We start from the raw sequence: 26,929 nt of genomic DNA, 5'->3' as shown, positions 1-26,929 counted from the left end.
CCCTAAGAATGGTTATTCCCCTTACGAAGGTAATAGCTCATTTCTAGGCATATTATTCCTATGACAAAATGATCCAACCAAACGATGAAATATGTCTATTTCAAGGAATGCTATTCCATTCCTGACCTATTCCATGAACCAAACATGTCATTAGTGTGATAGGGATAAGGATCCCCGGTCATATGAGGACTCTCCTCACGTTTGTTGGTTGAAGATGCGAACAAAGGTGCCTTCCTATATTGGTTGAGGACAAGTCTAGTCCCTCTCCCTCCTATCCAACGCACAAACACATATAGTTTTTTTTTTTTTTTTTTCTTTTGACAAACAGATATAGTAATTTAATTATGTAGTATATATTATTAGGTATATACAAAAATCATATATCACTATATATTAATATTATCATCAATTACTATTACCTTATAAATATTTCCATGCATTAATTAATTACATAGTGTGTGTATATGAAATTACTATATATATATATATATATATATATATATATATATATATATATATATATTACTATGTAGGTCAACTATTGCAAATTTAATTCACATAAGGAATTTTGAAAGAATACAAATATATTTCGTAGGGAATAGAATGAGCAATGAATATATAGAATCTAAATTTTATTACAATGTTTGGTTTAAGGGAAAATGGCACTTTTTCCCCCTAGTTATATACTTATAGTCATTTTCCCCCCTCACTTATTTAGGTAAGCACATTAGCCCCCTCAATTATTTTAAAAGTGGTGATTTTTCCCCCTGATATATTAAATTGACATTTCTACCCTTAAAGTAAACATTTTATTTATTTTACTTCTCCAACAAATTATCACGTATACGTAGGGATGACCACGGTTCAGATCAAACTGAACCGGACACTATAGCAATTGAATTAAAAGTTTCCGGTTATGATTCAGATCTAGAACCTAATATTTGGATTTCAATTTATTAAAATTATGAATAAAAAAAATTGGATCTTGAACCGTGAATCGGCGGTTCTGGATCCGGTTCGCGATTTTGAACCGTCTTTATTTTAAAATTTTATTTTTTATTTTAAATAGTCTAAATTCAACAATAAATGTATTTTATTTTTTCAGTTCGGAACATGAATCGTCCGTTCCGGTTCGCGATTTTAATAAACTCTAAATATCGAGTTTCGATTCTAAATTGTAATTGGTTGTTATAGTGTTTGAACCAAATTATTGTCATAATTTGTTGGAGAATGAAAATAAATGAAATATTTATTTTAAGGGTAAATATGTCTATTTAACATTTTAGGGGGAAAAACAGCCACTTGAATAATTGAGGGGAAGAAAGTGCTATAAGTATATAACTTAGGGGGAAGAAGTGCCATTTTCCCTTGGTTTAAAATAGAAATGGAATAAAAATAAAAACATAATTACCCTTTATTTTGAATGATATATCACTGAACATTTGTAAAATAATAATAATAATAATAATAATAATAATAATAATAATAATAATAATAATAATAATAATAATAATAATAATAATAATAATAATAATAATAATAATAAAATTTTAACCTATAACCAAAATATTCAAAAGGTAAATTAGGCATTACAAAAATATACTATTCATAGCTCCTTCTCCCTTCTTCGAAATAGATATACTCTTACAAAGCTATAGGTCATTCTCAAATTAAAATGACTTACCAGACAAAAGTGTATTGGCCTATTCTCAAGAATTTTATTTCATTCCCAATCAGGGACCAAATGTGTTGTTATATATTAAGCTCATTGACAGAAAAATCTTAAACATTTATGCCTTGTGAACAATTATATTTAAGTCTTTAAAAATTAGTAAAAAAATCTCAAACATTTATGTTTTGTTACAATTATGCATAGCGGTTATATTTAAAATATAAATTAATATCAAATATTTGTATTTTGCAATTGATGGTTTTTGAACCCAGGCCACAGAGAACTAGGTAATCAAGTGTAAAATTAACAATAAACACGGCAAAATATTAAATAGAATTAATTTTGGACCCCAAGTGCCCTTTCGGTCCCATAATGAAAGATTTTACAACCACGAGCACAAGTACAAATTATTGCTAATCATTTACTCCTTTTCCATTAAACAATGGATTGGATAAACAATTACAAGCATTTTATTTAATGCAAGAAATATTTAAAGTGATCAAAATGTTGAGGAAACACGCCATTTGCACGCTTTGAGAATTGAAACATCCTTGAGAACTTAAGATCTCTTTAGGGTAAAGTTCCTTGGTCGGACGCGAACAACGATCCTTATCACGAAAATGATTAGGAGCCCTGGTCGGATAAGAACGGGGACCCTTAGCCTGATGAGGACGAATATCCCTGGTTGGATAAAGACCGGGACCCTTAACATGTCGATCGAAGACAACAAGGAAGTTCTCGACTGTCTTTCTCTATTGACGGTGACTCTCCTTCTATTTATTGGTTGAGAAAACGAGCAAAGTTGTCTTCCTTTATAAGCAGAGAACGTATCTAATCTTTCTCATTCCTATCCAACACACCGAGCCACGTATAGTAATTTAATAATGTAGTATATAACATTAGGTTTACTAGTATTTTCACACGGGCGTTGCATGAAATTGATTTTGTTATAATATTTTAAGAATATTTGGATTGATATACAATTATATAAGTTATAATATCGATTATCGAATATTATATAGTGCAATTGATGAAATTAATTGGATCGATTTTGTTTTCTGATTTATCCTTTCTTGAACTCAAGCAAATAATTGCTCAATTAACCGTGCGATGCATGTATAATTTTTTTTTTATTATTATATATTTAGATAATTAAATTAAAGATAAAATATAAAATATTCTAATATTGAACGTGTACATTTGTTTGATTATAAGATTAGTGCAAAAGTATCACTCAATTAATTAAATAATATATGACTCGTTTGTCTGTAATTATCTTAAAAAGATCGATATATAATATGATTTATGTAATTATAGTATTACTAAAATAAATATGGTATTTATAATCCATTCCTTGCAATGCACGGGTGAAAAAATTAACATTATTTAGTTTTTGTATTATTAATATAGTGCATAAGTATATATGTATATATGTATGTATTTAAAAAAAAAATGTATGTATTTTTTTAAAAAAAAAAATTACAATATTTATGAATACATATTTTGTTAATTTTATAATATTTTATCCTTAATTATATTTCTTATTTTATTAGTTATAATTAAGGAAAATGCATGTACAAATGAAAAGAATTTAATTACGGAGTATTAAATTTATATAGATTAATATAGTCCGATCCGTAACTATATTGAACATAAATCATTAAAACTATGAATCATTACTATTATTTAGAGTACAATTCATTCTTTAATATAATTTAATTTAATTTATGTTATGATATTTTGAGCATATATCATTACTATAGTATTAATATAAAGGGAAAATGGCACTTTCCCCCCTAAGTTATATACTTATAGCATTTTTTCTCCCTGAATTATTGAAGTGGCTATTTTTCCCCCTGAAATGTTAAATGGACATATTTACCCTTAAAATAAATATTTCATTTTTTTTTCTCCAACAAATTATGACCATAAGTTGGTTCAAACCAAACAAACACTATAGCAACCAAACCGAAATATTTCAATTACAATTTAGAATCGAAACCCGATATTTAGAGTTTATTAAAATCGTGAACCGGAACGGACGGTTCATGTTCCGAACTGAAAAAAAATAAAATACATTTATTGTTGAATTTAGACTATTTTAAAATAAAAACTAAAATTTTAAAATAAAGACAGTTCAAAATCACGAACCGAATCCGAAACCGCCGGTTTACGGTTCAAGATTCAAATTTTTTATACATAATTTTAATAAATTGACATCTAAATATTGGGTTCTAGATCTGAATCATAACCGGAAACTTTTAATTCGATTGCTTTAGTGTCCGGTTCAGTTCAAACCGAACCGTGGTCATCCCTACGTATACGCAATAATTTGTTGGAGAAGTAAAATAAATAAAATGTTTACTTTAAGGATAGAAATGTCAATTTAATATTTTAGGGGGAAAAGGCACCACTTTTAGAATAATTGAGGGGGCTAATGTGCTTACCTAAATAAATGAGGGGAAAAAAGTGCTATAAGTATATAACTCAGGAGAAAAAGTGTCATTTTCCCTAATATAAATCATTACAACCATAAATCATTATCATTATTTTAAGCTTAAATCAATACAAATATTAATCTTAGCTTTAATTTACTGTAACTTAAATATAAGATTGAAAATATATACAATTAAATTTGAATAAAATAAAATTATTTCAATTTTAAAATTTTTGAACTGAAATACAAAATAAATAAATTTTAAAGATATCTACAATATCAAGATATTAAATTAAATAGAACACTTCAATTCTATCTAATTAGAATAAGTTCCACATTTCAATTTCAAACTTGAAATTTTCATTTTATTTTATTAGAATAATATATTTTCATTTTATATGAAATTTGTTGCCATTAAAATTTTTAATATATATATTCTACCAGTGCGATGTACAACAAAAAATTTAAATAATTTTATTGTTGATACGATTTAAAAATAAAATGATAGAATAAAACATTAATCCTCAAAATTCATTGCGAAATATAATATTTGTTCTCTTGTAATATTAAATTGTTTATTTATATTGATCGTCACAATATTTTACAAAAAAAAAAAAATATTATAAAACATTGTGTTATTAGATACAACACGTGATTTTAAAACATTTAAATTTAAATAAATCAAATGTACTTACAATATAAACATAATTATCCAAATTACACATACATAAAATATGTCAGTAATATGCATAGTCCAAATATATTGTATACATGTCATTTAATATAGATACATGTAGAAGATAAATAAATAAATAAATATTTACAAAGCCCAATGAAATAAACCTAAAAATATATATTTATAGCAGCTCATTACAATTGTCTTCGGAAAAAAAAAAACAAAAAATAAAAAACAAAAAACAAAAACAAAAACAAAGATTATCTCAATCTTTTAACCCTAACACCTCGTAGAGTCGAATCAATCATACCCTTATTGTTCAAGCAGTACTTTAGGCATTTATTTCATTGAGTAAAACGAAAGTAGGAGTCCAAAAAAAAAAGAAAAGAAAAAAAAAAAAGAGATACAATAAAAAATGAGGAATTATGGTAAGGTAAAAAAATTATTGAAATGTATAATTTATATATATCAGTCTAAAAATCAATTAGATATATATAAATTATATTTGGAAAAGTATAAAAATAAAACGGATTAATAATTATAGTACATTATGCCGAAAAAATTTATTCCTTAGTTATAATTATAATAATATTATACTTTATATATATATATATATATATATATATATATATATATATATATATATAACCATAATATTACCATAATAATTACATGGAAGAATGGAATGAGAATCACCATAATAATTACAATAAATAAAAATTAAGCAATTATATTAATATTTAATTATTAAATTAAGTATTTGCACAAAAAAAAAGGTAAGTATAATTAATTTTGTATCAATAATATTATACATTAAGTATAACAATTCAATATGTATATAGATTATCATAAAATTATCATAAAAGTTACAGGAAGAAGGAGATGAAAATCATCATAATGATTATCATAAATAATTATTAAACAATAATATATTAATATTAATAATTATTATTAATTATTAACTATTAAGGCGTGTATAATCTATTTTGTACTAATACATGTAATATTATTTTTTTGAAAACAATATATGTAATATTATTACTACAAAATCAATTATACTTTATAATATCCCTCCGTCCCTCTCATTTGCTTTTTGCATGGTTTTTAATACAACATAATAAATGTTAATGACTTTTCAATTTTGTCCCTCAAAAGTATGTGTTATTTGTTAATTGTTTTTAGAAGATTTAGTCCCTCCGACCGTCTTCCATCAACCAGCCAGTGAAGATTCCGATTCAGTAGGGGCATTTTGGTCTTTTCTTATCTTCAGCCCTCTTCTTGACCGGAGGAAACCCCTGGTTCCTCTCAAGTTTAAGGCGACTCAGTGAACCAGGAGTGCCTTTCTCCATTGTGTGTAACCAAGCAGTTTCGAGCCTCTGGTCATGGATGATCGATTCTATTCCCTGTACTGGAATTTTTGAAATTCGCTCTTTTGAACTGTTTATTTTAGCATTTCCGCTTGTACACTCAAAACCCCCAACCAGCTTTCCATCACGATCATTAAAGCTTTCGCTTGATGCATGCAGTGGCTCACGATGTGCATCCAGACCAGAATATTCCCCTAATGCGTTAGAGCAAATTGATAAACAAAGAGACAACAATTCCAAACAATAAAAAGACTTACCATATAAAGGTATATGTGTATAGGCTTACCACCAGGAATGTTATTCCATTTTTGATATTGTGTCTGATCATGACAACAAAGTCTTAAACATTTATGCCTTGTGAACAATTATATCTAACCCTTTAAAACTTGGTCAAAAAAAAAAAAAAACTCAAATATTTGTGTTTTGTGATAATTATGCATAGTTGTATTCAAATTTTTAAAATTTAACAAATTAATATCAAATATTTGTATTTTGTAATTGATGGTTTTGAATCAAGGCCACTGGAAACTAAGCAAGCAAGTGTAAAATTATCCCTGAACACCACTATATCCTGTAGATTGACAAAAAGTAAAGAAACATAATTTAGAAAAAAAAAATAGAAGGAATTTTCTAGTATTACTAATAAAAGCATAAATGTAAAAAAGTAAAATAAAATAAAAAATTATAGAGGCATATTTGCACCATATCAAAATTAAATAAATATGTAAATAAAAGCATGTTTAGATTGACAAAAAGTAAAGAAAAAAATATTAAGAAATAAAAGAGAGAGGAGGGTTTTAAAATTGGAATTCAGAGCTATCCCATTGAAGAACTGCAGACTCCAAATTCTGCTCTCTCTTGAGCTTGTCTTTCAAAAACCAATCACATATTCTTCCTGCATTCAGCTCCTCGATTGGACACCCTTCTTGCTCTGATATTACTTTCAGTAAATTTAGTGATGATATCTGTAACATCAAATTTAAAACATAAATAAATATTAAAACACTAAACTGTACGACTTATGCTTTTTTCAAACTTTTGGCATTCTTGAATAAAAATCAAGTGAAATATTATCAAATTTTGTCCATAACTTGCGAATGATCAAATTTTATAGACAAAAAATCACACTTTTGTACAAGACCATGCCATGTGAATAGACATTATGTTCATAAATTTTGGTCACTCACAGATTGTATGGTAAAATCTAATAAACTTGAGAACCCTAACCAAGTTAGTAAAATAGTTGGTTTGGTAACGCAAGATTTCAAGTTTGACTTTTGATAGAGTTACATATTGACCTTCTTGGTCTAAATAAAACCAGTCGGCTATGGACAACTTGGATTGGAGTCTAAACCATTCAGTTATGAACAATCTAACGTGATTCGACGACTAGAATCACAAGGGCATAGAAATGACACAAATCTCATAAGATCAAAAGTAACCATTACTCATACTATAAATTATAAACAACAAACAATATAAATTGTCCATTTTGCCCTTCATTTTAACACCACTTAACACCAAAGTTAACGGCGGACCATTTTAACATAAAATTCAATAGTCGGAGGACCACTTTGGGTGCAATTAAAAGTTAAGGAACCAATTTAAAAAAAGAATATAGTCGGAGGATTATTTTGAGAATTAACTCTATTTAAAATAAGTTTATTAAGTTTTGTTTTGTTAGCTGCCATTAATTGTAGATTTGAATCTTTCAATGACCAAAAAATAGAGGTATAAATTTGATATACTTATGTACAAACATTTTAGGATATATTCATAAGTCAATTGAGACATGTCTTAGGATATAATTTAATTAACTCTCACATCCAAATTTAATGGAGTAATAAAATTTCAAATTTCAATTGCAATTATATAATACTGGCAGGAAGATATGACGCAAGCGAATACGTACCGTTAAACGGCAGAGGAAGCGCTCGTGAGCGTCGAGGCCGGAGATTTCAACCAGGCCGGCTTCTTCAAGCGTCAAGAAAGTACGCCGGCTAGAATTCTGTCCTTCTCCGCCGGCGCCGGCGCCGGAGCTACTCGCTTTTACTCGGAGATTTCTCGGCCTCTTGAGCGGCGCAAGAACAGTGTAAGCACGCGGTACTCTTGCCGGTGATCTTGGGGCGGCTGAATAACTCCATGAAAGCAATGCGTGCTGATTTCCCAGCTTGTAAAGTTTGAGTGCATTCATGATTTAATGTTTGTTGAACTTTGAGCTGAAGAATATAATGGATCCAGAAATGGATGGGTTCTAGAGAAGTTTGATGATGATAATATATATGTATATATGTATAGGTCTATCTAGATATAATGAACGCTTGCTATGATGATTAGGTTGTGTGGTGGAAATTGAGCTCCTATCATTTGGAATTTTGGATTTTCACTCCACGTATGGACTACTCCAAGAAATACCTTCACATTGCATATTAAAAAATTATTATTGGGGAACCAAAGCATTATCCAAAAGTGTGTACTATATAAACCATTTTTTATAATAACTAATTGAGGTTATTAAAAAAGAAAAAAAAAACTAATTGAGATAAATTGCATTAAGAAGAGCATGTGCGAGAGGTTCCACCGAAATGTTATTAGCAAGAATTAAATTAGTGATATACAAATTTTTGTCCATTGTAGACGTGTAGTTATTTAAAAAGTATGTATTTTAGTACAATGTTAATATATATATATATATATATATATATATATATATATATATATATATAATAAAAAGAATGAAAATTTAAAAATCTATATAAGTCAAGATAAACTATGTTAGATATATTAAATATAATATATTTAATATAATATATGTTAAATATAATATAATATATCTATAATATATATTTGAGAAGAGGGAGAGGGGGAGGAATGCTTAACACTTGATTGATAATAAAAGCTTGAATACAAAGACTATTTATACTAGATAAGATAACTAAAATTAAGGAATTAATGCTCCATGTAAAGCTAACATCATCGCCATGTACTGCACCTATAATTACTCCCATTATTTTTAACCAATTAACTAACTACTTGGTTTAATAATAATAATAATAATAATAATAATAATAATAATAATAATAATAATAATAATAATAATAATAATATTATTATTATTATTATTATTATTATTATTATTATTATTATTATAACATTGCCTCCTTTAAACCAAGTTGGATATACTGGTCATCCCAATATCTCTTTCTTCAATTTAAGAAATGTCTCCGTCTTCAAGTTGGATATACTGACTTGTATTTCGTTCTATAAACCCACTTTACTCCAATTGACTTCTTCCTAGGAGGTAAATCTGTTAACTCACAGGTACCACTCTTTTCAATGGCACGAATCTCCTCATCCATCGCCTTAAGCCAATGAATTTCTGTAGCAGCCTCCTCAACAGATTAAGGGTCACAATCTGCAAAAAGAGCAAATTGAATAATCTCTTCATCCGACAAGTCATTATCATGACCCAAAACATAATCTTGCAAGCGAGCTGGTAAGTGGCGCTCGCGCTGAGATCGTCAAACTGACGACTCTGGCTGTGAAGGAGACTGGACATTATCTGGAATCGGTTGCTCTTCAACAATATTTTCAACAGCAGGAATAACAACTGAACTTTCATCTTTAGCTAACCAATCCCAAGCACCATATTCATCAAAAGTGACATCACGACTTATAACAACCTTTTTAGTTTCAGGATTGTATAGTTTATAAGCCTTTGAAGCGTCACTATAACCAATGAATATGCATTTCTCACCATTATCATCCAACTTCTTTCTCAATGGATCTGGCACATGTGCATATGCCAAACATCCAAAAACCTTGAGATATTTGATAGAGGGTTTTCTCCCACTCCATGCTTCTTCGGGTGTCTTATCACTGACACTTTTAGTTGGACACCTATTCAACACATAGACAGCACAAGCAACAGCTTCTGCCCAAAAAGGCTTAGGCAGATTCTTGGATTTCAACATCCACCTTACCATATCCATGATAGACTTATTCTTCCTCTCAGCCACTCCGTTTTGTTGTGGAGTGTATCTAGCTGTCATCTGGTGTTGGGTACCCTTTTTCTTCAGAAAATCATCACAGGCAATATATTCTGTACCTCTATCAGTTCTCAAAATTTTAATTTCATAACCACTTTGCTTCTCAACAAAAGCCTTAAATTGTTTGAAAACATCACATGCTTCAGACTTTTGCTTCAGAAAGTAAACCCATGTTTTTCTACTGAAATCATCAATGAAAGTAATAAAGTACTTACAACCTCCATGTGAGGGAACCTCCAACGAACACAGGTCTGAGTGAATAATCTCCAACTGTTTTGTAGCTCTCCTTGACTTGCCCACGGGAAAGGGATCTCTATGCTTCTTCCCAATCACACAAATCTCACAGATACGATCAGGGACATTCACAACAGGTAAATCAGAAACAAGTTCCTTTCTCGCAAGATAGTTTAATCCAGAGAAATGAAAATGCTCAAACCGCATATGCCATAACCAATTATCATCACAAACTTCAGAATTAAAGCAATCAAGGAGAGTATGCTTAATTTTCAAAGGAAATAGTCGATTTTGGGACATATTTACCTTTGCAATCAAAACTCCTTTAGCATCTTCAATGGTACAACACCCCTGAGCAATATGTATCTTATATCCTTTTTCTGACAACTGACCCAAACTCAACAAATTTTGGTGTAGTTCAGGAATATAGAACACATCGGATATAAAATTGTGAGTACCATCCTTCAACTGAATAGAGATTTTACCTTTTCCCAAAATTGGCACTTTTGACTTATTGCCAAATGTCACTCCAGACCGGACTGATTCATCCAGTTCAGAAAACAATTCTTTCTTCCCACACATATGGTTACTACACCTAGTATCCAAGAACCATATGTTCTTATCTGCAGAAAAACTATCGCTGGCTAAAAGTAAAGTTTCAGAACTCTCACCAGACTTTTCAGTAGTGTTTTCAGCAATGTTTGCTTGATTTTCACGATTGTTGTCCTCATTATACCAACAATCTGCAATCTTGTGCCCATACTTGCCACAATTGTAGCAATGAAATGGAAATTTACCTTGTTTGGTATTACCTCCACCTCTTCCTTGGTTGGAGTTACCACGTCCTCCTCCTTGGTTGAAGTTACCACGACCTCTTCCACCAGAACCTCCTCTTCCTCTTCCACGACCTCTACCAGATCCTCCACCTCTTTGATTAGTGCCAGTCACATTAAGGGTGACTTGACTCTTCAAAGCTTCTTCTGCTAGTGGTTCCGTTTTTGACGCAATCCTGTCAATATGACTTTCTACCATACCTTTCAACTCTGCAATTGATAAGAGCTCAGTTTTGTGTGACTCTGTGATTGAAGCCACCACATGGTCATACTTCATCGGCATAGTTCGAAGAACTTTTTCAACCACTGCACCATCTTCAGTCGTATCTCCGTATAACCTCATCTTATTCACCATATCAATAAGACGAGTGAAATACATATCTATTGTTTCTGTAGAGGTCATCTCACAATTATCGTACAACCTTCTCAACGACTGCAACTTAGACTTCTGTGCCCGATCGACTCCTTTGTGTGACACCTTTAAGATGTCCCAAGCTTGTTTTGCTGTTTGAGCACGAGCTAATTGCCCAAAAATGGAATAATGAACACCTTGGTGAATCTGACCCAAGACCAATTTATCTCGCCGTATAGCGGCTGCATCAGCTCCTTCGGGTAGATCGGGATCAACAAAGCTCCAAAGATTTTGAGCTTGCAAATGTGTGGACATCATAATTTGCCAATAATTGTAATCGAGTTTCCCGTCCAATTTGGGACCCGTCCATACAATATTGAAATTTGCAGCCATATTTCACTACGGAAAATATCTCGGGTTTGAAAGGTTGACTGACTCTGATACCAAATGTTAGATATATTAAATATAATATATTTAATATAATATATATTAAATATAATATAATATATCTATAATATATATATAATATATATTTGAGAAGAGAGAGAGGGGGAGGAATGCTTAACACTTGATTGATAATAAAAGCTTGAATACAAAGACTATTTATACTAGATAAGATAACTAAAATTAAAGAATTAATGCTCCAGGTAAAGCTAACATCATGGCCATGTACTGCACCTATAATTACTCTCATTATTTTTAACCAATTAACTAACTACTTGGTTTAATATTACTAATAATAATAATAATAATAATAATAATAATAATAATAATAATAATATTATTATTATTATTATTATTATTATTATTATTATTATTATTATTATTATTATTATTATTATTATTATTATTATTATTATTATTATTATTATTATTATTATAACAAACTAGCATAACACACATGGAGTGTGTATAAGATGTTCAGTATTTATACCAATTTCGTGTTTAAGTATTGAGAATACAATTATCTTATAGTACAAACTGATTAATCTCAAGATCTTGTTATTAATTAATTAGCTGATTAGACGATAATTTTTTTTATATCAATTTTATATTTATAAGAGATGGTATTTAATTTTCATTATTCTAATTGTAAAATTTTTCTAATGTTTTTTATTCGAGATGATTAAAATTTAAAACCATGTTGATATTAATAAATAATGTGCATATATTCATTGTCACTTGTACAAAAACTATAACATATTTACATATTCCAATTCCTTTTGTAAAAACATAAAATGGAGATTAATTTTTTTTATTTTTTTTAAATAATAAAGAAACAAACAAACAAGAAGAGCCTTCAGCCTTGTACGGATGCTATGTCGGAGCCCAACAGCTCAGGTACATGACGGTCCGGAGAGATTCCTCAGCCTGTTTCAGCTTCTCGTCGGCTTTAGAAGCCTTCAAAGCGCAAGAATCAATGACGCCGGAAAACCTCGTGGCCATCGAACCACCCACGTCGCCGCCGCAAGCGGCGTCCTTAAGAGCCTCGAATCCCGCCGAGTGATCCCCGCCGGCGCCGTACTTGGGGACCAGCTGGTCCTTATTCATCCCCTGAACCACCCTTATCGCCGCCCGACCGACGCCGCCGCCACTCATGTAATTCCCGACGTTGTAATCTTCACGACACAAAAACACGGTTTCGAGAAAGAGCATATATAGCCTCAAAGTCCTCGAGTTTTATAGGGGAGTTGTTTGATGGATTATTATTGGATAATTATTGACAGCTTCCTCTGGTTTTATCCAAAACTACCGGCGACCGGAGATGCTAACCGGCGTGGTGTGCAAGAAAAACCGGGGGCTGGGGTGACGCTGTACTGGATTGAGTTTGGTTCCTGCGGGTGACGGACAGTTGTCGGTTGTAACATGAGAAATCTGACTTGGATTTTTGGATATTTATCGCTAATTTAATTAAAGAATACGTGTTAGATTTGTGTAGTGCATAGTTTTTGATATTTGTCAAAGAATCTTCTTATTTCAAAATGTGGGCAAATTATTAAAGGAAAAATATTATACCTAGTTCCACTTTTTACTCTCAACTTTTACCTTCTCTCATAAATTTTAGATATAGACACTTTTCTTGGGATTCACATGATTAAAATATCTTATCCTTGTTTGCCACATCATTGAGTAAAGATTAGGGAGTAGAATTTTGGAGGCTCCGTTTGGCAAACCTAGCTGAAAAGTTATAAGCTCGGAGCTGAAAGTTGAAAAACTATAAGCTAGGAGTTGAAAACTGAATAGCTGTTATAATTGAAAGTGTTTGGTAAATTAGCTTTTTGATAAGCTAATAAATGTAAAAAGCCTAAAAAGGATATTTTCAAAAATAAAAAGTAGTTTGTTTACATATTTAAATTTAACATTTTGTCTTTAAAAAAATAATTAACATTTTGAAATAAAACTATTAGCATAATCATGATCTAGCATCCTATAATGAAGTAGCAATATTGTTGCGAATCTCCATCATCCCATAATAATAATAATAATAATAATAATAATAATAATAATAATAATAATAATAATAATAATTGCTGTGGAAGTTGATAAAGGAGAAAAGAAAAGGATTTTAATTAGGAAAGGTAAATAATGTCATTTCTTTAAAATAATAAAGACAAAGATGGAAAAAAAAAAAAAAAAGTCAGGAAGCTTGTAGCTTATTTTGAAACGCTATCTTAGGTAGCGTTCCAAAATAAGTTCTTATTTTAAACTAGGAGCTTATTTTGGAAACATTACCAAAATCTACATTGGGGCATTTCAAATATGCGAGTAGTTGTTGAAACTTAAGGTGCGTGAGTTTTGTGCTTAAGGTGCGTGAGATTTGTGCTCAAGGTGCGTGGATTTTGTGCTTAAGGTGCGTGAGTTTGTGCTTAAGGTGCATGAATTTTGTGCTTAATGTGAGTAGTTGTTAAAACTTAAGGTGCGTGGGTTATGTGTTTAAGGTGTGTGTGTTCTGTGCTTAATGTGAGCCATTTTAAAATCTTAGGTGTGTGGTTTGTGTTCTTAAGGTGCTTTGTTGTGTGCTTAAAGTGCGTGGTTTGTGTACTTAAGGTGAGTGATTCGTGTTCTTAGGTGCTTTGTTTGTGTACTTAAGGTGCGTGGTGATCTGTATATTTGATGTGCACCACCTTAATGCTTAAGGTGCGTCCAACCGCACGGAAAATCATTCCCGCACCTGAACCCTTACATGAGCCCTTACCCGCATGGCGGCCACTCTCAATCTTTCTTTGTTTTTATTTTTTTAACTTCATATCTGGTTTGCAGAATTGTAGCAACACATCCATTTTTTTTTGTTAACAATTAATTTGTTTGTTTTTTATTGTTTTATTATTTATATTTTAATTTTTTCATAAATTTCAATTATGTAATATATATTTTTGAATTAAATTTTGAATTATTTAATTACAATTAAAAATAAATAGATCAACAACGGAAATTAATTTAGATATTTATAATTATCATTTTAATTAAATGTAAGTATATTTATTTTAATTAATTTTCATAATTATAAATTTATAATTTAAATAAATAAAGAAATAATTAAAATATAGGATAGAAAATGGTGGGTTCACAAAAAAACTGAGAAAAAACTTCAAACTAATATGGTGAATGATTTTTATGATTGAATGAGATAGTGGATACTAGGGCTCACAAAAAACTAAGAAAAAAACCCACCTAATATGGATGTTCTAACTCTTAAGCATCCCCAATAGGGAACTGTTCTTGATTTTTGGAATAGTAAAAACTAACATTGTGGATTTTTAGCAAATGTGAGGTAGGAGATTTCGGATGTGAGTTCTCCATGCAAACATAGAGATTTTGTTAGAATTTTTAAGAAAACAAAAGCATAAAATCTACATTGAGGCATTTCAAAATGGCCGCCAGAAATGAAATGAAGTCTAAGTTTTTTTTTTTTTTTTTTTTGTTTTTTTTTTTTTGTTTTGTTTTGTTTTTTTTTTAAACAAAAACAGAACGATTTCATTAAGCATTCAACAAAACAGAGATACAATCGGGTGGGTTGGTAAACCACACCTCCGAGCCAGTCTAAGTTTGTTTGTTTGTTTGTTTTTTTTTTTTTTTTTGTTTTTTTTTTTTCAGAATTGGCCGTTGCAAATCATGTGTTTAATTTTTTTATTTTATATTTTTAATTTAATTGATAATAAACTATTATTAAATTTAAATTTAAATTTATTTTTTATTTTATTTATTAAATTCACAATTTTCAATTAAATTAAATTTTTATAATTATTACTAATATTATTATTAAATTTATAATTAACAATAAAATTTGATGAATTTTATAATTATAATTATAATTATAATTATAATTTTTAATATGATAATAAATAAATAAATAAATAAAAATATAGGATAGTAAAATAACGGGTCCACGAAAAGTTTGAAAAAAAAAACTTCAAACTAATGTAAGGAAGAATTTTTGTGATTGAGTGAGATAGTGGATGATGAAGTGGATCTTGGGACCCATAAAAAACTGGAGAAAAAATCTCAACTGGAGAAAAAACCTCAACTATTGAGGATAATAGTGGGATTATTATTATTATTATTATTATTATTATTATTATTATTATTATTATTATTATTAATTTTATTATGGAATAATAAAATAAAATAAATCGGATGTAGGACAATAACAATAACAATAACAATAACAATAACAATAACAACAACAACAACAACAATAATAATAATAATAATAATAATAATAATAATAATAATAATAATAATAATAATAATAATAATAATAATAAGAGTCAATACCATTCGGGGTCCTCCGAGTATAGTGATCTTACCATGTTTAGTCCTAAACCGATTTTTAAATTGTTATCATCTGTGGTCCAAGTAACCACCAATGGTCCTTCAACTTTTAAAATTTAACCAGCACTAGTCCTCCTATTAGGACCACGACTTGTTAAAATTTGATAATTGAAGGACAATGGATGGTTAATTTGGACCACAAATTATAATAATTTGATTAAAAATTTAGGACTACACGTGACAAAATCACTATACTCGGAAGACCCCATATGATATTAACTCATAATATAATAATAATAACAATAAAGGATATGACATCATTTATGATCCCACATCGAAAATGTAATAAGAATGAAGGGGCGTTGAGCTCTCTCTATTAATGGGAGTTCAACACCCCTTCACTTTCAACCTTGGGCAAGGGAGAGGAGCCTTCATTTATTTAAGGAGTCTTATCTATACAGTTTATTTATTTATTTATTTATTTTTGTAAGTTGGATGAAAAAAAAAAAGCAAATTCCACAGCAAACTGGAGTTTGCCAGATGGTCTTATTTTTTCAATTGAAAGATGCGCTAACTTTTTAGATTATTGAAACAACCCACAATGCAAGTCATGAAGGGTACAGAAGATACTACATTGTCTAAGGTTTGAGATCTCATACGCCACTGTGGTTGCAAAAGTGGAGAACCTCCCTCCAGTGGTAGGTGTTGCACAACTTGTAATAGAAATGTAAATTGAATACTGTTATGTGATAGAAAACTCGATCATATTTTAGATATCACACGACAATATGTACATTAGAAGTTAATTAATCTTGGTTAAAAAAGAAAAGAAATCAATTAATCAATGTTCTGTACTTCATCATCAACAATAACTCTATCAGCAACATCTTCATCAACTTTGTTAAAGTAGTCCACAACCTTTGCAATAGGTGCAAAACCTTCAATGTTTTGAAGATCAAAATCTTCAGGACTTGCAGAAAGAAGTTGATCAAACTCAATATCTGTAGCTATAGGAGCTATTGTAAGTAATGCTTCAACACTTTTACCTTTTCAAATACACTATTGATGTATTTCAGAAATTCAGTTTCTTTTTGTACGTCTGTCTTAGATCCCCTACTTTCTCGGGTGTTTGATTTGGTAGGTTTGTTATGTACAGTCTCCATTTGTCTGCTTGTTGATGGTGTATTTGTTGCATTAGTATTAAGGATATGTGTTAGACTAGTTAATTAGTTGGATTCAATCTTTAGTGTGGTTTAACCCATATGTATTATAGCCCAATTGAATGCCCCTGGTCCAATCTTAGTTTATAACATGGTATCAGAGCACCCATAATGGTATCAGAGCACCTGGTTATCGATGAATCCAAGCTTTCGTAAGCCCGTAGCCCGTTTGGTTTGACTCATGTATATTAGAGCCCAATTGAGTGATCCTGACCAAATATTAGTTTATAACATGTTACCAGATAACTCATAATGGTATCAGAGCACCCGGTAATAGGTGCGTCCAAACTTTTGTAAGCTCTCTTGTTCGGTCCACTTTGGTGGCGTGCAGAGTTTTTTTTTTTTTTTTTTTTTTTTTTTTTTTTAACTCTAAGCAAGAAAAAGAAAGGCTCAAGTTTCATTCCGCACCATGAACTAATAGCGATTCTTCATGCCGCACCCTGACCTTTGTTGTTTTGATGCCTAAACCATAAAAATTTTTTCGCATAACCTTTGAAACATGTTTTCAACAAGTGATGGGTCTGTCAGGAATTATATTCTGCCGAAAAATGTTGGCGGAGGAGGAGGCGATGATCCTAGAAAGCTGATTCTTTTCTCTGGCAATTTGTGTTTTTTTTTTTTTATTTTTTATTATTATTAAGATTTTCTGCGTTGCTGGGTACGAAAAAAACTCCTCCTCATCGCTTGACGAATCAATGGCGTCCAGATCTGTCACCGTTACTCGAACCGTCCTCGGACCCTATGGCAACTTACTTGGTTTTACGGTGGTGGCACAGGGTTTAAGCATCTGCTTTACGACATTTATGTGCTCAGTGTATTTGATTGGACGAAATATACTATGATCCATTATTTCTGTTTCCCGGTGATTAAAAGCAAGTTTACTTTGAGAAGAACAACACAGTGGACTGGACAGTATATAAGGAGATCAGAGAATGGGGAAAAGAAGAGTCAATAGAGGCTTGAAGGAAAAGCTTGAAATGCGGAAAAGGAAGAGCGATTCAGATTTAGAAAAAATCTTACACCATAAGATGAGATCCAAAAGGCGGGAAAAAAAAAACACGGCGGACAAGGCTGCCATCAGAGCAAAGCCACTGCCTCGAAGCTTTTAATGAAAACTGGTTTTGTTTTTCCCTTTTCAGGGAGAGAGAGATAAAGAAAGAGACAATAAAGTAATTACAAAGCGTGATCACCCCGCACCCCGTCCGATTAATCAGCTCCACCATTTTCATTAGCTGTATAATCCATTCCGACCACCCGGCGCTAGCAAATTACAAGACAACTGTAACGCCTCGGGATTACGTTTTGGGATTAACCAATTAACATCTCTCTTCTCTCAATTCTCTCTCTGTTTTATCTCTCTTACTCTTTGCGCTTCACCTTTTTCTTCTGCAAATCTGCTTCTTCTTCTTCTTCTTCCCCCCTTACAATTCTGCTCTATTCTTTCCTTTTCCCTGCCTCCACTCTAAGGTTCATTACAATTGGTATCAGAGTCCTCTCCCTCAAAACCTACCCCATCCACCATGGAAGCTCGGTTGGACAAGCTTGAAGCTCAGGTGGTGGAGTTGAGCCACAAATTGGATGCACAGTCTCAGGCTACTGCGGATTTCATGGAGACGTTTAAGCTTTGGATGGAAGCTGAGTTCTCCAGCTTAAAAAACGAGGTGATGATGGCTCTCGGACTCAACGGATCTCCTCCTCTGGTTCTAGATGATGAATCGATCCCTGTCGGCGACTCAGGAGCGACGATCTTCGCCGGCGACTCGGGAGCAGCAATTTTCGCCAACGATTCAAAAGCAGCGATCTACGCCGGAGATTCAAAGTCGGCGATTATAGTAGGTGAGTCCTTCCCTGTATCAGCTGAAGCTCTCGATTCTAGTTTCTGTCTTCCAATTGGGAAAGCTAAAATTGAGCATGATGGAAATGATGTGACAATCACTGCTTTCTCGAAAATGGTTGGTTATACTCTCAAGGCTGTTGAGATTCGTGCAATGGAAGGTGTCATCGCTGAGATTATCATTTTGCGCTTAGGTAGACCACTTGATAGACCTACAATCAATGCTTCTGTTAGGAAAACCAATAGACTGGTATTTGTGGAAGAAAGCCTTAAGTACCCTGATGCACTAGTTGGGAGGAATATATCTCAATGGTGTGAAGAAATACTGCAGAAAGAAGCCACCATAGTTGAGATTTGTGAAGGTTTCCTTTCGGTATGTCTTAAACTGCACACTCGACATTCTCAACTCCTACCTAAAAGCAGGGTATATCAAGTGCATGTTGATATTCTAAGAGCATGTGGCAAAGAGAAGATGGCAAGTGAAATGAATGGGGTTGGTAGTGTTCCATATGAATGGAATGATGTCTTCTATGCAAATCCTACAAGGCAAAGGTGTAGTAACTTTGTTTTTGATCCAGGTGGTACTTCCTTGCTTGATCCTTGTGGACAAGGATCTAAGCATACCAGTGTTGAAACACTTGGTTGTACATCAGTGACCACCAACCGAATAACAACAGCTAAACTGGTTGCCATGAGCTCGATCTTTTTGAGGGAGAACTACAAGATTGGTCATTGGAAATGATGGATTCTAATCTTCAAATAATTGCAAGCTATCTGCAAATATTCTAATAGTGTACTTTGTGATCCCAGGAATGCCTTCTCAGGCAGCATTGAATGCCTCCTTCCATTACTTTATGTTACCTGCAAATTGAGCTAATTGCACAAATTAAATAAGTTATGGACTTAATTGCATACAAATAAAGAGATGAAGGCTTAATTGGAGCTTTTGTTAGTTTATGGGGCCAATTGCACTTTGGCAAATTATATCGTGCACCGCGGTGCATAATCGATTATACACTGAGCTTCAAAATGACGTCGTTTTATTTAATGAAAAGAAACGACACCTGTTTCGCGCCGTTCCGCAAAAAGTAACTCTGTTATTTAGTTTCATTTTGTATACACTGCAGTTTCAGTTTAACACAACTACAGTTTCATTTCGATATAAATACAGTTTCATTCGATATTTATACACTCAAATATGTGAAAATATTATTTAATTTTATTTTATATACACTATAGTTTCATTAAAACACAACTACATGTCTACATGATCATTTCGATATAACTACAGCTTCATTGCACAATATACACTCAAATATGTGAAATGTTATTTAGTTTCATTTTATATACACTGTAGTTTCATTTCACCACAACTACAGTATCATTTGATAATATATAAAAAAATACGTGAGGAAGTGTTGGTTTAGATACACTGTAATGTCAGTTTAGATACACTATAGTGTCAGTTGGTAATTAATACACCAAAAAATGCGCGCTCCGTTAACAGTAGCAACGCGCTGTTTTTTTACTTAAAGAAACGACGGCGTTTTGACCGCGGTGCACGTAAACCGCGGTCCACAATATAAAGAATGTTGCACTTTAACTTATAGTTAAATGACCTATTTGACCCATATTCAATTTTTAAAAAAATATTCATTGCATATTTTTGTGCTGAATTTATATTGGACGATTGAGATCGGACTGCACGTGTGAAAACTGAAACACTTTCGTCTCCAAATATCCGTAAGGAAAACTAACCAACGGACTCAACTGTCACCGGGCTGCTCAATCTATCCCCGCAGGCCGCCATTATACTCTTCGCCGTTAGGAGTCGGCGTTTCTCATCATATAATGAACATTAAACATTAAATATAGCATATTCCATTCGCAGCTTCCTTTACCGTTTGATTCTCTCCTGCAATGGATCTTCTCCGCTACTCCGCCGTTCGATTCCCCAAAGCTCATCCATGCCGTCCGTTCGATCAGCCTCCCCGCCGGCGCTGCTTCACCGTGAGGTTCTAATCTTCAATTGGAATCCTAGGGTTTCACAGTTCTCCAAGCTTATAGAGTTTAATTTTCGTAATTATGTTGCTCATTGGGTTAAAGGTTGAGTTCGAGGCTTCCGCTTTCGGAGCAGAAAGCGAAATACTACAAAGAGCTCGAGGCAGCCGTGGATGTTGTAGAGAGAGCTTGTCGTCTCTGCGTTGATGTACTCTCTCAAGCATTTTGATTGATTGCAGTACTTCGTTATTGATTTGCTGAAATTTTTTTAGTTAACTTCAGATTTTCAATGCAATAATTTTTTTTTTTCTTTAGGTTTCTGCAACTACATTATCGCCATTGTTTGTGTTCGTTTTTTTGGGGGCTCTTTTTTGTGCTTTCTTTTCTAAATTTTGGAAAATGTCTCATGGATATGTCATTTTGAGTTTAACCTGTATTGCAAAGTACTGAGTAGACTAAACCAAAGATTGGAAACAGAAGTATCTTTTTCCTCGTTTACAATTGAAATAGTAATAATAAAAATAATAAATATGTTTTCCTCTGCTCCTACTGTAAGGAACAATGGAGATCTCTTTTATTTGTGAGTAGTGTAATACTCTGAAATTGTTGGTTGTTATTGGCGATTGCTAGGTTAAGAAGTCATTGCTCTCCAGTGATGGTGATGGACAAATTCTTGAGAAAAATGACCAGACCCCAGTGACTGTTGCAGATTTTGGAGTGCAGGCTTTAGTTAGCTTGGGTAATGGTCTATTTGTTGATGCAAATTTTATAAAAAATTAATTTTGTTCCAAGTATATAATCTTTTATTATGTCATTTGGTTTCATTTTTTTTTTTCTTTAATACATAAAAGGCCAAATGAGAGTTAGTAAAGAATTTCACTGGAGTTTCAACCACTGATCCATAAGAAATCAAAACTGAATTCATGAGTAAAAACTATGGATGATTTATTTATGAAGGGCACAGTGAGGAATGAATTATGAGCATATTAACTTGTCGCTGAAGTCAGCTGTTTCCCTTTTAGTTCTTTTCTTCCTCCTTCATTTGCCTATTTTTATTTATTTTGGTAAGCTATCTCCTGTTTTAATATGACAGAGATGGGTAGACTATTTCCCTCTATTCCTCTGGTGGCTGAAGAAGACTCGGCATCTTTGCGTGTGAATAATCTGGTTGATCCTGTGGTTGATTTGGTTACAACTAAAGCAACATTTGGAGATAAGTTGACAGAGGATGATGTTCTGAGAGCAATTGACAGAGGTGGAAAGGATGCCTACACATTTGGCCCTTCTCCGGCCACTTATTGGGTGGGTTTGTTTTGACATGTGGTAATAAAATCTAATGCAGTTATAAACTTTCAAGAGCATCTGAAGATTTATATTTAGTTTTGCTGTCATATTTACAAACAAGGATTCTTTTTGAGTCTGTTGACCAAAAGAAAAGATTCACTTGGTAATGCTGCAAAGCCTTAATCACGTGGTCATGCTTATGCCACTTTTCTCTTATATCTCATTCATGGCTAGAAAGTTGTCTAATTCCTGAATGATATTTGGTAATTGTGTGATTTACATGTGTCTCATATAATTCTACTTCTTCTAAGTGTGCTATACCATATGTAGCATCTTTGGGTGAGGAGGGAAGCACGCAGCCACTACCCAAGGGTGTGCATTGGGTAAACCTCGCCTTGTGACCCTAGCCGGCAAAGGACCACAAGCCACAAGGAGGTAAACCAACCTAGGTTGCCCATAGTTGACCGGCTCAATCCAAGAAGGCCAATAGGCCGCTCCCACTGAGAGTCAAGCTTGGAACCTTATGGTTACCAAGCTAATAGCCCGACTAACTCAGTTGGGGTTGCCCCCCCATATGTAGCATCTTTGTCCAAAAAAATGTTGATAATGTTATAGGACATAGTTCTATATATGTTTTAGATAAATTTAGATATTGGACATGTCTTTTGTGGCATTCTCAGCTGGAAAGAATCTATTATCATACTGGAAATAGATATTATCGTATATGTTTTGGTCTTGGACTTTGAAGGCATAAAGATGTCCCATTTATGTCTAAATTTTATTTCCTCTGCTCTTTGTTTTTCTTTGGCTGTCTTAAATATCTGAGAGTGGTTATTGCATGCTGAAGTTGTAGAGTTGATGAATTCATTGGGAATAGTGCAGTTATATTTTTCCTTTCGTTTTCTCTGCCTTGTGACACAATGAAATCTTAATTTTCTCTAAAAGAAAGACGGAAGAAGAAATTTATGATTTCTTGAGCATTAGTTTGTGCTTTGGACATGAAAACAGAAAAAAAGAAAAAAAGAAAAAAGAAGAACCATAAACAAACAAACATTGCTAGCTCCCTTGCTCGAAGTGAATGAGAAAAACATGATGCATATTTATATGGTATACTAGTTTTCAATGTTTCATTTTGTTCATTGATTCCTTCACTTTGGTACAGGTATTGGATCCTATTGATGGGACAAGAGGGTTTGTTAAAGGCGGCGATGCTCTGTATGTGGTATGCTTTACAAATTTTGTTAGTTTCACACTAATTTTTTTTAGTTTTGCATTGAGCACAAGATTGTTTTACTTGTGGCAAAGTAATATAATCCTGCAAAAAGTCTGTGTTCTTTCCTCCAATTAATTTCTGGTTCTTTATCTGTCCTTCAATTTATATATCTGAACGTGCCCTCATATTTTCAGGTTGGTTTGGCTCTTGTAGTTGAGGGACAAATTGTTTTAGGAGTTATGGGCTGTCCAAACTGGAAGGAATACAATTCTGACAATTCCTCAGCTGGATACAAGGATTACGAAAAAACGCCCATAACATCAGGAATCATAATGGTTTCTCATTTGGGATGTGGAACATGGAGAAAGAGGTTATGGAACACACAAAGTGGTGAATTGTCTAATAACTGGACCAGATGCTCTGTTGATGAGTGCCAATTAGTTCAGGATGCAAGCTTTTGCATTCCAGAGTCTCAAACATGGGAGTTAATACCCCTATCAGCTTTATTCAATGCAAAAAATCAGGCTGAAAAAGTTGGAGACAGAGACATTCTTCTTTTGTCTGCTTGCTGTGGAAGGTTATTCGTCTTAAAACATAACTTCTTAAAGTCCAATTACTTTTATACCAAGTTTGTGTCGATTAGAAATTGATTGTTAATTACCAAAAGAAAAACAAAAACACCCTCATTTTTTAGAATTTGAAATTATTACCATATGCTAGTTGTGTTCTTTTAGCATTGAATTCACGGATTTTTTTTTTCTTTTGCTTGTATTTGAAATGATGTTTATATTCTGTGTACAGCTTGTGTAAATATTTGATGGTGGCTTCTGGAAGGGCATCAGTTTTTATTATCCATGTGAAGACTGGAAAACTCATCAGGGTAATATGTCATGTTCAGCATTGTCAATGCTAATAATTGCAATAGAATGAGCTGATGCTTAATCATGTCATACTGTAGGCATGGGATCATGCTGTAGGAGTCATATGCATCCATGAAGCTGGTGGAAAGGTATGGGCATTCTTTCTTTTATACCAAGTAGTCATGTATATATATAGCATTACAGTATTACACTCCCTCGGTTATATATACAAGCCACTTAAGTTTAACCTTGTCTATGCTTTGCTACTTGCTAGCCACTGGACTTGTTACAACATCACCAAAGCAGCAATTACTTACTTAAAGCTAGTGAAACTGCATGCAAGATCTATATTATCACCTCTGTTATTGAGTCTATATGACATACATTTAGTTTTACAAAGGGGTGTTTGGTAAATTGTTGTTAGCTGATTGGGTTAGTGGGTTTCACTAGTTGATAGCATTAGCTGATTGTAGGAAAGTGTTTGGTAAATTAGATGTTAGTTGATAGCTGATTACATGCAAAATGGCTTTCTCAAAAGCTTATTGAAAAGCTACTTTGAACAGCTTTTTGAATTTTAGCATTTTGGAGTAATAAGTTGTTACAAAAAGCTAATTAACCAAACTTTTTGTCGGGGTGATTAATTAGAAATGTTGAACTTGGTATCAGGTGAGTGACTGGAGAGGGAATGATATTGATTTTGCCGAAGATGAAGTTGAACGGAGACTCATATTTCCTTCCGGCGGCATTCTTGTGACCAATCAAAGCTTACACAAGGATATATTAGGGATGATCTCTTCAAGTTCATCAGTGGTTTATTAGTTCTGGGTATTCCTTCACCTCTCTCTTGCTCCTCAACTCATTATTGCCTGTCATTCAATATTCTGCACTATCTATTCTTCAAGCCTTGGTTTATTTAAAGTTCAGATTAAATCCTCAAATTCTTGAACTGAATCAACTGATACAGAAAACCATACTTCTGTCATAATAGTAACGTAGTATATATTTGGATTCCTTGGTCTCCTCTCATATCAGAAAATAGCTCAACACAAAAAAAAAAAAAAAGAAAAAGAAAAGAAAAAGATTACTCCTTGGAAATACTTGACTTCCTCTCGGCAAGACCGATCTCGTCTGACATGACATATTTTGATTGAGTAATTTTCAAATTAGTCAAAACATGCAATGTGTCACTCCTTAATAACAGTCTGATTTGATAATTAAATTAAAATACTTATAATCGACCTACTACAGTGTATTGTGGCAACCCTGTACAAGCAAGCCCACCTGTTTGGACAGGTAGCTACTATTTAAAGTATGAAGATGTAAGCAATTCGTTGAATTAGGTACTGAACCTACTCCCGGATTTGGATAACTACTATTTATAGGTTGGATTTTCAACCTTGAGTCTATTTAAATCCATTGAATTAAGTATATATATATATGCTGGGGTATATTACTTAAGTTTAGTCCATGCATACCGGCTTATGATCTATGCTTGATTATGTTTATGTGTTCTTAATTTATAGTTTATAGATATTGTATCTGTATTAGCTTGTTGACACCAATCACTGCAACATTAGCCCAGGATTATGCTGTCATGTCCCATAATTTAGTTACAAAACTAACACTACGAATTTAATATCTAGTCTAGTTGGTAAAGTTAGAAATTGCCACTTGTCAATACCCTTATACCATAAATTGGTATCTTGAGTCGATGAAACCTGATTTTACTGGTAGAGGATGGTCACAAGGCGAGAAATATACAATAGTATATTCCCCATCCCTACTCATGTCTTGCCCCCATCTGAACATTTGAGAGATATATTTTCCCCATCTCCACATTTGCGGGAAATTTTTCGTTGTGGCAAAATTTTATTGAAGATAGGAAATTCTCCGTTTTCAATATTAAATATATTATATATAAAATTATATACAATCAAAAAGTTAAAACATGTAATTGCTTTGCACATGTTAGTTCAAAATGAAAAGTTTGATTAATATACTGTATAAAGGGTGAATCCTGATTTCTTTACACATGTTAGTTCAACATTGAATGTTTGATTACTATTGTATAAAGTATAAATTGACAAGGTATTCCCTCAAGAATTGATGTTGAACATCTCACTT

General features: G+C 32.3%; 2 protein-coding genes across 2 annotated transcripts; one reads left to right on the top strand and one right to left on the bottom strand.

Moving 5' to 3' along the window:
- Window positions 1-6,765: 6,765 nt before the first annotated feature.
- Window positions 6,766-8,506, bottom strand: LOC109165086. The gene is made up of 2 exons (XM_019313706.1): window positions 8,065-8,506; window positions 6,766-7,117 (listed from the first exon to the last, which is right to left on the bottom strand). The coding sequence occupies exons 1-2, from the start codon at window positions 8,344-8,346 to the stop codon at window positions 6,950-6,952; spliced, it is 450 nt and encodes a 149-aa protein (XP_019169251.1). The 5' UTR covers window positions 8,347-8,506; the 3' UTR covers window positions 6,766-6,949.
- A 12,629-nt stretch (window positions 8,507-21,135) lies between these two features.
- LOC109171400 (putative PAP-specific phosphatase, mitochondrial) lies at window positions 21,136-25,823 on the top strand. The gene is made up of 9 exons (XM_019320490.1): window positions 21,136-21,462; window positions 21,554-21,656; window positions 22,079-22,187; window positions 22,542-22,750; window positions 23,895-23,954; window positions 24,140-24,522; window positions 24,747-24,825; window positions 24,904-24,954; window positions 25,472-25,823. Exons 1-9 carry the CDS (start codon window positions 21,368-21,370, stop codon window positions 25,622-25,624), a joined length of 1,242 nt encoding a protein of 413 aa, XP_019176035.1. The 5' UTR covers window positions 21,136-21,367; the 3' UTR covers window positions 25,625-25,823.
- The last annotated feature ends 1,106 nt before the right edge of the window (window positions 25,824-26,929 follow it).

This window comes from Ipomoea nil, unplaced genomic scaffold (genome assembly GCF_001879475.1).
Source record: "Ipomoea nil cultivar Tokyo-kokei standard unplaced genomic scaffold, Asagao_1.1 scaffold0317, whole genome shotgun sequence".
Classification (NCBI taxonomy): domain Eukaryota; kingdom Viridiplantae; phylum Streptophyta; class Magnoliopsida; order Solanales; family Convolvulaceae; genus Ipomoea; species Ipomoea nil.
The sequence above is the reverse complement of the archived record's forward strand: the minus strand, read 5'-3'. Positions and strand labels throughout refer to the sequence as shown.